Source organism: Daucus carota, chromosome 6 (assembly GCF_001625215.2).
Source record: "Daucus carota subsp. sativus chromosome 6, DH1 v3.0, whole genome shotgun sequence".
Taxonomy (NCBI): domain Eukaryota; kingdom Viridiplantae; phylum Streptophyta; class Magnoliopsida; order Apiales; family Apiaceae; genus Daucus; species Daucus carota.
Window position 1 is genome coordinate 33,472,870 of NC_030386.2, and position 10,873 is coordinate 33,483,742.

At 36.9% G+C, this 10,873-nt stretch overlaps 3 protein-coding genes across 3 annotated transcripts; 2 read left to right on the top strand and 1 right to left on the bottom strand.

Moving 5' to 3' along the window:
- The first annotated feature begins 1,485 nt into the window (after window positions 1-1,485).
- Window positions 1,486-2,871, top strand: LOC108224440 (peroxidase 44). The gene is made up of 2 exons (XM_017399070.2): window positions 1,486-1,823; window positions 1,974-2,871. The coding sequence occupies exons 1-2, from the start codon at window positions 1,620-1,622 to the stop codon at window positions 2,736-2,738; spliced, it is 969 nt and encodes a 322-aa protein (XP_017254559.1). The 5' UTR covers window positions 1,486-1,619; the 3' UTR covers window positions 2,739-2,871.
- Window positions 2,872-5,084: 2,213 nt separating this feature from the next.
- Window positions 5,085-6,598, top strand: LOC108224729 (WUSCHEL-related homeobox 11). Its single transcript, XM_017399437.2, has 3 exons — window positions 5,085-5,810; window positions 6,157-6,329; window positions 6,415-6,598. The coding sequence occupies exons 1-3, from the start codon at window positions 5,243-5,245 to the stop codon at window positions 6,433-6,435; spliced, it is 762 nt and encodes a 253-aa protein (XP_017254926.1). The 5' UTR covers window positions 5,085-5,242; the 3' UTR covers window positions 6,436-6,598.
- A 1,089-nt stretch (window positions 6,599-7,687) lies between these two features.
- Window positions 7,688-10,107, bottom strand: LOC108224728 (transcription factor CSA). Its single transcript, XM_017399436.2, has 3 exons — window positions 9,239-10,107; window positions 8,589-9,107; window positions 7,688-8,498 (listed from the first exon to the last, which is right to left on the bottom strand). Exons 1-3 carry the CDS (start codon window positions 9,621-9,623, stop codon window positions 8,224-8,226), a joined length of 1,179 nt encoding a protein of 392 aa, XP_017254925.1. The 5' UTR covers window positions 9,624-10,107; the 3' UTR covers window positions 7,688-8,223.
- Window positions 10,108-10,873: the final 766 nt, after the last annotated feature.

Genomic DNA, 10,873 nt, shown 5'->3' on the forward strand with positions numbered 1-10,873 from the left:
ATATTTTTTTAATTATTTTTACTAATTTTTGATTAATTGTAATTAGTTTTTCACGTAAGATATAATATGATCATGGTTAGTCCACATCAGCTGTAAGTAACTCTAGTTAATTTTTTTCAAAGATTTAGTAAAGTTTATTGAGGTTATTAGTGAAAAAAAGGTTTAAAGGTTTTTTGGCAAAAAAATGATAAGTTAGTTGGGTTTTTTGGTTAATAGCTCATATTGGGACGGAGGGAGTAACATTCCTAGTATCACATAACACTGAAAATCTTAACATTATTTTCACCATTATACTTTGGTGTAGAAAGTGTTTGTAGTGTATTTCTGCTTCTTGATCGTAACTGATCGATCATGATTATCCCTTCCATAAAAGCGGAGAAACGCATGGATCCAAACTGTTATCGTATGCATTTAATCAACTCGATTGTCATGCTCATGCATGCCCCCAGTAGAGCCGGGCTAAAAGTAGCTAGGAAATCAAGGATTCAAAGGTCTCGGACTTGTTTGCCAGTTTCGTGCTCTATCGCACGTCATATAGATACATGTAATTCATTCTTCTTTGAGAAGCTAGTTGAACAGACCTCTCAGTCTTCTTACTTTAACCAATTATCATCATTATTCATCTTGACTTGGATGATATAGTCCATATTTTCTAAACAAACTCCAGTTGCACTACAGCTCTCTTTTATACCAGCAATGGCAGGATACTTGCTGTGTTTGAGCTGCATCTGCTCTGATTAGTAATTCGGGTTTATCCTTAATTCTACGTCTACCAAATTAAGCTTTAGTACAACGGCTGTATGGTGAAAAGGATTTTGCTCTTTCCTTAATTACATAGATTTGGATAAATTCTGATCGGGTCGAAAATTTAAAATGCTCAAGTATTTTAGAAATTTCATTTTGATTCGAATTAAAATTCAGATAAAATCCAGTCCAACGAGCTTTTTGCACATCTGTAACTTACGCCTAGTTGTGGAAAAACTGACCCGATATGCATCAGCCTTCCACTAGGCTAGTTGTCCTTCCTTTGTTTGTCTGTTAGTAATATGATTTTTTTCAAAATTGGCAATATGATTTTGATTTTTCCAGCATGTATTAAGAAAATTTATATAATAGTTATATATTCTTTTGTTCATTGTGTATGGATTTTTAAGTAGAAAACGAAAACTAATAATTCGAACCAAATTTCAGAAAAGTACATATTAGTTGATGCGCATTTTCGTAGAGAGGTTTTCTATGAGAGCCAAAAAAAGAATATATTAACGCGTGAGCAACTTGTAAAAACGCGCTTTAATAAAATGGACAAAATATTTGTAACTTTTTACAGAAAAAGCGCGTAATTTATGGTCGAAACTTTGATAAATAGAACCAAGCCAAATTATAATTCAAATACATGCTCCTCTCTATGGATTTTGTATGTTGACCTTTTGACCTTTGCCAGCTCTTCACTAACTTTTTGAAGCTATATATATCTCTTCCGACCCGTCTTCTCTTATTCAACCACCTACGACTACTCACTAACTACTAAGCTCCTCTCACGTTACAGTATACGAAACCACCCATACATTTTTATTACATCTATATTTCTCATTTCCACTTGATAATATTACTGCACAACTATGATGAATATCTTATTTATTGTCTGTGTTCTTGTTATAAGCCCCTTAAGTGTTGTTATTGCTGATCTTCGAGTTGGTTTTTACAATTCTACGTGCCCAAACGCCGAATCCATCGTTCGACAAGTTGTTCAGAACCGCTTTAGGACTGATCCTTCCATAACGGCTGCTTTGCTTCGAATGCATTTCCATGATTGCTTTGTTAGGGTAAGTTCTTTTTAATATAGAATAAAATAGGATGTTTCGTGTTTATCAACTAAAGTTACGCATGCATGGTGGACTTTTAGTCTTTTACACTTGCATGCAGATATGCATGATTAGATAGAAGCAATTTTCTAAGGTGTGATGCATTTTCAGGGATGTGACGCGTCTATACTTATTGATTCCACGCAAGCCAAATCATCCGAAAAAGATGCCAATCCAAATCTGACAGTTCGAGGTTACGAACTCATTGATGAGGCCAAGAAGAATTTAGAAGCAGCTTGTCCTTCCACGGTTTCTTGTGCTGATATCATAACAATTGCCACACGCGACTCCGTGGCACTTGCTGGAGGCCCAAACTACATGGTACCCACTGGTAGGCGTGATGGGCTTGTCTCGAATAAAGCCGACGTGAACCTGCCTGGCCCAGATTTTTCAGTTTCTCAGGCATTGCAATCTTTCTCGGCCAAAGGGCTGACACTTAATGATATGGTTACCCTTTTGGGCGCGCACACAGTTGGAGTTGCGCATTGTAGTTTTTTCCGGTCCAGGTTGTCTAGCCCGACAATGGATCCGGCTTTGGCTGCTACACTGTCCAAGGTATGCGGGTCTGGTTCAGATCCGACAGCATTCTTGGACCAGAACACGTCGTTCGTGTTTGATAATCAGTTTTACAATCAGGTGATGTTGAACAGAGGAGTGTTGCATATTGATCAGCAGCTTTCTTTGGATAAGTCGAGCGCTCCCATGGTTTCGAATTTTGCTAAGAATGGGGCAGTGTTTCAGCAGAGTTTTGCCAATGCGATGGTGAAGATGGGGAGCATTCAAGTTCTTGTGGGGACTAATGGAGAAATTAGGAAGAATTGCAGAGCTTTTAATCAATTACAACAAAAGAATGCTAGGGCCTTGGGCATATTTTGAAGTGCAACCAGGGGAAGTGTAGAATTTTTGGAACTGATACGTCCTTGACTACTTGTAGTTCATCTTGAAGATGTATACAAGTATTAAAATAAGATAAACACTTTTATAAATTAGTTGAAATATTGTTCTGGTCTTTCCTCAATCATTATTGTCTCGCGGAATGGTGTTAAATTCTTTGAACTCTTGTCCATCAAAATTTTAAATTAGTACCAGTCATAAAAAGAGTAAATCTGATGCAAAACATTAAAAGAAAACAAAATCTATGTATAAACTATTTAAAAAAAAAAACTAGAGAGGAAAAACTGAGAATTTACTTGTGTAGATATATTGAGGAGAAAAATAAAAAGAAACATGTATAGACTAAACATATAATGGCATAAACAAGGGGAAAGATGAAGATGTACTTGAGAGATTACTCTGGTGTATTAATATGTGACAAATGATAGAGAACCACAAATACGTAGAGAACCCAAAAACGACATGAAGAAAAATGATACTGAATTAAAACTATGCAGAGAACTCGAATGTCATGGATCTATAGATTAAAACATGAAGACACTGCTAAGCGTGCTAATGAATCACATAGATGTAACAGACATTTTCAAAATTGATCATCCACGAGGACTTTGATGATCCTCGTATATCTTGAGGTCACGAATTCGATTCTCTGGACACTCCGGAGTTAACGTGCGGGCAAGCTGGTTTGGACACGGGTTTAACAAAAAAATTAAAATTATGCACGTTATAAAACACAAAGCTGACGAGTCCAGCTTAATCCTGACATCAAAAATGTTGATCGACCTAGAACCTGAAAGTAAAGGGTATTTAGAATCATTTTAAGTAATTGTGTTCTGGATTTGGATTCTTGGACAGGTACTTGTAGATCAGTTTGCTGCATTTAGTGCTTATGAAAACAACTGCACTTGCCATGTAGCACTGGCATTTTTAAAAATTGAAAATTCAAAAGGAAAATGTTTGGTGTACATAAATTATAAATAAAAGTTTGTATATAATGACATGTGTTGGGTTTTAATTGATGTAAATTTGTATTTATATTAATAATCCCAATCAAACCTGACCACATCAATTGTCACGTCATTATATGCAAATATTATGCATACAATTTTGTGCATCTATCGCTCTCAATCCAAAAACATGCAACTCCATGGACATGGTTTTTGGTAAAGTCTTGAAGCTGAAAGGTGTTTCACCTTCACAAGTGGCAGATAAAGGGGCTTGGTGAATACAACAGTGATATTTTGTTTCATGTACGTCAATTAATTAGCAAGACACAGTGGCAGTGCGGCTGCCAGATCAGAATCTCGTAACCATTGATCCCTTCTTTTTCTCATATCGTAAACCATTGATCCTTAAATTCATTAGAGATCACATAATGCGAAGAACTCAATGTCAGATAATAAATATGTGTGGAGAGAGTAGATTACGAAATTGAAAAATAAAACTAAAAAAAGGTTGGGGAAGTACACTTAAATTGTTATCTTAATATAACATTCAAATAAAGAAGTGCCACACACGAAATACATTTTGTTCATATAAAAAAGCTCTTAATAAAATTACTGAGACAAGAAAAAACAGAGGCCCAGCCATAATAACCTAGCTTATGTAGTGGGAAAATACCGAAATTTATGAAGATTGAAGAGCTAGGATTTGACGCGAAGTTGGGAAGCGGCCAACCAACTTTAAAGTCGTGCTCATGCATGCTTTCTTTCAATTCATCTGTCTCATTTTCTCTTTAACCTTTTTTGCCACATCTATCTGCTGTAACTTATTCGCTTTTATAATTTGTCGGGAATATACTACTATCCGATCACTCTATACAGCTCAACAACCTTCATGTTATATTATATTGAATGAGAGGAGAAAATGACACTATTACGAACTTGAAACTTATTAATGAGCCAAAAGCCACTGGTCTTGGCTTTTTAGTTCGTTGGTGTGATCGCTTAAAGTGTCTGCATTATGCTTCCATGTGAATATATGGTACAATTTGCTATTGGACACGGCGAGCCATTTGAATCATAATTCGTACGTATCATCTTTGAGTGAAAACATTATAAATACGCGCCGTGCGTCTTTAATATGGCATCTAATGATACCGTTATTATGGCCTCTAATAAAAAACTCGGGAGATAATGAATGCAGTGGCAAAGGGGACGAACATATTTAATTTGGATCCGAATGTGCACAGAAGTGTAAACATATGAGGATTCACAAATGTGGACAAAAGTTAGGCAAGACGCCGCACGGAAAGTACAAGTCGGCTACTTCTTTTGTGTTAAAATCTTATTGTAATGCGATTTTGGAACAGACGAAAGCAACTTCCATTATCCTGCGATACTATTTCTCAGTTTAATGCACTCATCTTTAATCCATATTGCATCCGCAATGATGACAATTATGTATTGGTTATATATAGATGCAATTGAGTTAATTAAGTTTATTGCGGGGGTTTGTTTGTGCATGCGCATCACTATCTTTCAGGTATGGAGTATCGCAATGATCAAATTCACCAAGGCCGTGAAGGCAATGGTGAAGCAGTGTCTGTGAGACCGAGATGGACTCCGAAACAGGAGCAACTTGTGATGCTCGAGTCCATCTACAGCAGTGGAGTGGTGAATCCTCCCAAAGACGAAACCACGAGGATAAGAAAGCTGCTTGAAGAATATGGTCCGGTGGTTGATTCCAATGTCTTCTACTGGTTTCAGAACCGTAGATCTCGCTCTCGTCGACGCACTCGCCAAATTCAGGCCAAGATAAACAGAGAACAAGCTGCTTCTCATGAGTCTTCAGGCTCAACAAATGCGTACGAACATCAAAATTCAACTTCTTTTACGGTGCCTAATTCTGGTGAACAAGATTTCTTTTCACCTGTATCATCCTCATGCTTGGGAGGGGGTCATTTTTTATCATCATCAGATCCCTCTCTCTATGGTGATAACTCCAGCTTTTACCCTACTCAAGTCTGTTATCCAGGAAATGAAAGAAATTCAAGCGATTCTACTTTCCATAATACATTCTCTGCCGAAACTTCCAATGTGCACTATCAGTCGGGTATGTGAATACTGCATGTCTAGTTAATAAAATTTATTTGATATGCAAGACATAAATGTATGTGATATCATGTTAAGTAACCGGTTCTTCTAACATCTTGAGAGAAGGGTTTACGAGAATCATATTGTATTCTAACAATATCATGTCTGGTACCTGCAGATCCACGCAACAAAAGTTTACCTCAGGCGATCTAGCTTCTCCGCTTCTAGTATATATTCCGAATATATAACTGAGAACCAAATATTTTACAGAACTATATAGAACATAGGACATGTCTCTAGTGCTTGGTTCTCATATATAATATGTCTGCATCATACTAACGAAACAGATGATGAACAATTTTCAGGTGGCTTAATCACAGTGTTTATAAATGGAGTGGCCACAGATGTGTCCATGGGGCCATTAGACATGAAAGGAATGTTTGGGGAACAAGATTTATTGTTATTTCATTCTTCAGGAGTTCAAGTGAGCAACACTTGTTTTTCTTCCTCGCTGCAACATGGAGAAAGCTATTTCCTGGTACATCCAATTTTCAGATACTATCAACCTTCATTTAATCTGATTATTAACACATATATAATAACGTCAATTTTTCTACATACAGGTTCCAGGAGCAAACCAATAAAAGAGAACTAGGAAGTTGCTGAATTTTCATGAAGTTTATGCATTGTTATGTTGATCGGTCGGGGGACTTGTTTCAGTACTCAGATATATTGTATCCCTTAATTTCATATTAGCCTTTGTAAAACTGCAACTGCATCATCAAATAATAAATAAATTTCTAGTAATGCATTCATATATAAGAGCAACTCCAATGGGCTCTCTAAACAAGCTCCTAAGTCTAAAATTTAGGAGCAAATCAAAATTTAGTGCTCCAATGGGCTCCTAGATGCTCTTTAAAAATTTAGGAGCCTACTCTCTCTCCTTTATTTTAAAGAGCATCTAGTAGCTCCTAACTCAATATTATATTATTTTCCTTTCAATCTTCTCTCTCTTTTAGTTAACTTTTTCCTCTCATTTATATAAAATGTGAATAAGGAGCCAAATATAAAGAGTAGCATTGGAGTTCTCACGTCATCCGGTGTATTAACTTACTAGGAGCCACATTTTATATTATTGTTTAGGGAATGATTTAGGAGTACCGTTGGAGATGCTCTAAGTCAGTCAGAACTCAGATCCTAGTAATATCCTAGTCAAGTTTGTTACCCAATTACTGTATGGTAGCTGATCATCAACACAACAAAAGTCTGTCTCAAGCAAGCATGTAGCCATTAGAATCAACAGTTGTGCACAACCAGAACACAGAAAATTAATGTGCAATAATGCTTGGTTTTTAGGTTTTCATTTGGCTTGTATTACTAAGTGAACAGCAATCGAAAGGAATGTTTTATTTCATTCTTCAGGAATTTAATGAGTGAGCAACACTTGTTTTTCTTCCTCGCTACAGTAATTGCAATGATATTCCAAGTCACTGTATCATTCAATCTGATTTTGTTTACTAATATCAAGTGGCCTTCATGTAAGTTGCGAACCAGAACAGTTTATCAAACTAGCCAAACTGTGCACGAATATGCGAAGTTATAATTACACAAACAGACTAAAAACCTCATTAAAAAGATGAAATGTGTTCAGATGTTTTCTTGTAACTACCGAAAGGAGAGCAACACCTTTAAGTTTCACTTCACGTGAAGGTGAATGCAGTACAAGTTAAGTACTGTAGTAAATTCTGTACTGATACATAACTAATCGCCCAAGCAGAAGATTAAAGTAGTAGTATATTTCTGAGCTACTGCATTATTCATAATTTCATACTATAAGTTTGGTCAAACAAAGTATACAGAATATATGTCACACAAGTTGGGCAATCAGGAAAAAAGTCACAAAAAACAGTCAGGATGATTTATAAGTCAGAGAATCCCTGCAACAGTGCATCTTCAAGATTTTCATTTTTACTGGAGCAATACATAGTACCGGTACATTTTAAAACTGAATATTTACCCACATGAACATCAGGCCATTATACATGCCCATGACTCCCCAACATGACACACCCTATACAAACAGCATGATTCTACCTATACCTATTTTTTGGATTTGCATGAAACCGCCTCTGCCTGCTCCTCAGTCACCACTCCTTTTCCCATAACAACTCTCTTCTCCTGTTGTTTTACCCTTTTCTCCTGCTCTTTTCATTTGCAATATTTTAATCATTATATTTACTGCAACTGTTTAAACATCATCATTCATGTCTGATTTCCTGCAAAATCACAGAAGCACTCCAATGGAGGAAAATTTTAGAGTAACAACTTAAACCCCACTAGTCCATCAATCAGATCATCACAGAGAAGCCATTAATGCTCATATTTAAATATCTACACACTTAATTAATTCTGACTATTCATAGGACATTATTTTAACCGCCTCCAACTCCAAGGAAATCAATGAAGTGGATCTTCTTCTGCTTCCGGTCATATTGATCTACTTCTCCATGATACATCATGTAGTTGTAAAGATTGACTGCATTATTGTTGGCCACTGAGTCAGTTGCATATACAGACACCACCTCTGAGTTGGAATCTTCCGAGTTAGCACCTCCACATTGTTCATACACAGCACCTTTACCACCAGCTGCTAGTGTAGCCATGGCCATTCCTTTGCTAACCTCATCTCCGGATGATGTACATGCACCTATAGTACCACATATATGTTACTAACCGTACCATTTATTAATTTTCATAGTATAAAATAAAAAGAAATGAAATAAATTAGAAAAGGTACCCATGAATGAACCAAACAGAGGCTGATGCTGGTGGTAATGGGCAGGACTAAATCTAGAGAGGGAAGCTGTGGGCAACTTGAGAGAGAGATTAGTGCAAGTTGAAGCTGCAGAATACTGATCTTCCTTGTTATAGTAATGAATACCAACATTATTGATATTAGTGTTGGAAGACACATCAGTAGAGTATTCACTAGGGGTCTTGTTGTGGAGAATCTGGTGGGGGTCATGTTGGTTAAGTGTGGGGATGACATGAGTATTATTGTCATGAGTGAAACTGAGCTGGGGCTTTCTCCTCCGGTAAATACTATTCTGCTCTCTGTGAACTCTAGCCATGATCACATGCCAATGGTTCTTAACTGCATTGTCGGTCCTTCCAGGAAACAGCCTTGCAATGAGGGCCCATTTGTTGCCATACATTCTGTGTGCACCCAACAGCCTTTCCTCTTCTTCTTTGCTGAATGCCCTCCTGTTTATCTTTGGATCCAGCTGATTAAACCACCTTAATCTGCAACTTTTCCCTGCCAACCACACAAATTATTCATCATTCAACTAATAAGTATTTATTCATCTGTTTTAAGGTCGTAACAGAAGATTATGTGGGGTCTGAATGCAAAAATGATAGAGAAATTAATTAATGATATGTTAGTACCTGATCTTCCTTGAAGCTTTTCAGCAATTAAGTTCCAGTTCTGAGGACCATAGTGAGCAACAAGATCTTTGAGTCTATCATCCTCATGAGGTCTCCAATGACCCCTGGAGCAGAGCTTTGTGTGACCTCCAATATTTCTCCTATGCTCGGTATCCTCATCTTCATCAGCATTAATATGCTGCTGTTGGTTCAACAAAAGGTTTTCATTTTGTGCCTCATTTAGTACCGCATGAGTAACTCTATTTGACATCTGAAACCGACCCATCCCTGCATCCCTCAGCCCAAGATACTCCATAGAAAGAGCAGCTTGAGGGTCAAGAGAAGATGGATCAAAGTTCAAATCTTGACACATATTCACACCACCACTAGTATTAAGCCTCTGCATACTCAGAGAGAGAGAGAGGGAGATTGAGAGAGAGAGAGAGAGGGGTCTGGGAATGAAAATGGAGAAGAGGGAGAGGGTGGAGGGGGTATTTAACAGAGAGATGAGAGGGGGAGAAGAAGCAAGAAGAATAGATTAAGGGAGTATAATGCGGTAGAAAGACAAAAAGCTAGGAAACAAAAAGAAAGAGTTTGAACCCACACGATACCATGGTCATTGATAAAACTATAACAAAATCTGAGGTCAGGGGTGCTTATTTTGAGACTGATCTCTTTCTTTATCTCTCTCTCTCTACACCTCTGAAACTCCGTGCATATGTATAAATCCATGCGTGTGCATGCAATAATCGAGAAGCACTCGTGTGGGTTGTGACCGTGGGGGGTTTCGGGTACTCAACTGACGCTCTTCTGTATGCATCTGCTGCCTCTGCATCGTATTCTGTAACTGCCCTCGGGCTTTGCGAAAACTCCAGACTTTCTTTGTTTCCTGTTTTAACTTTTTTTTGCTTTTTCCTCAACTGATTTTGGAGTTTAAATTATTACACGCATACCAGCTGTCCATTCTCACTTCTCATTGTCATTTCTCATTCATTGTGAACTGTCCGTTACGTTCTATAACAGCACGATGCTTTTCTGTTATCCGTCTATTAATTTATTTATAATTATAATATTAATGTACCTGGATGAATACTTAAAAACTCAATGTCTGTTGGCTTAGTACTCCTCGATCCCTAAATATTTTTCCCGATTCTTTTTATCACGTTTGTCTATACACATTTTTAATCATTAATTTTATTTGATTTTATATTAGTATTAAATATAAAAATTTCACCGTATTGATGTATTCATAAATATAAATTCAACAAAATCACTCATGACTAAACTTTATCTTATAAATTAGACGTAAATTAATAATTTGTCTCGTGTTATGAACAATGACGACATTTCAAACGGGCAATGTTTTTAGAGATGGAGGAGTACTAATCTACAACGGCTCACTGTTAAACTAGCAAAACAGGATTATGAAATAGGTTACCTATGTCTCCGTCAAAAAAAAATAAAAAATAGGTTACCTATGTCATAACAGTTGGATTGAGGATAAAGTATATACGTTTAAGTTTTTCTTTAAATAAAAAAGGAAGTACAAAATGTATGAGGAATCACGTCACAAAAAGCATAATTAAAGAAGGGTATATACAAGGGAAGGTACTACTCCCTCGTCCCGGCCAATTCTTTACGTTTGGTTTGGGCACG

Coding starts and splice junctions, on each gene's coding strand:
- LOC108224440 (XM_017399070.2), top strand. CDS start 1,620: ATGATGAATATCTTATTTATTGTCTGTGTTCTTGTTATAAGCCCCTTA. Junction 1,824..1,973: donor TCCATGATTGCTTTGTTAGG/GTAAGTTCTTTT, acceptor ATGCATTTTCAG/GGATGTGACGCGTCTATACT.
- LOC108224729 (XM_017399437.2), top strand. CDS start 5,243: ATGGAGTATCGCAATGATCAAATTCACCAAGGCCGTGAAGGCAATGGT. Junction 5,811..6,156: donor CAATGTGCACTATCAGTCGG/GTATGTGAATAC, acceptor AACAATTTTCAG/GTGGCTTAATCACAGTGTTT. Junction 6,330..6,414: donor ATGGAGAAAGCTATTTCCTG/GTACATCCAATT, acceptor TTCTACATACAG/GTTCCAGGAGCAAACCAATA.
- LOC108224728 (XM_017399436.2), bottom strand. CDS start 9,623: ATGCAGAGGCTTAATACTAGTGGTGGTGTGAATATGTGTCAAGATTTG. Junction 9,108..9,238: donor AAAGCTTCAAGGAAGATCAG/GTACTAACATAT, acceptor TGTGGTTGGCAG/GGAAAAGTTGCAGATTAAGG. Junction 8,499..8,588: donor TCTGTTTGGTTCATTCATGG/GTACCTTTTCTA, acceptor GTGGTACTATAG/GTGCATGTACATCATCCGGA.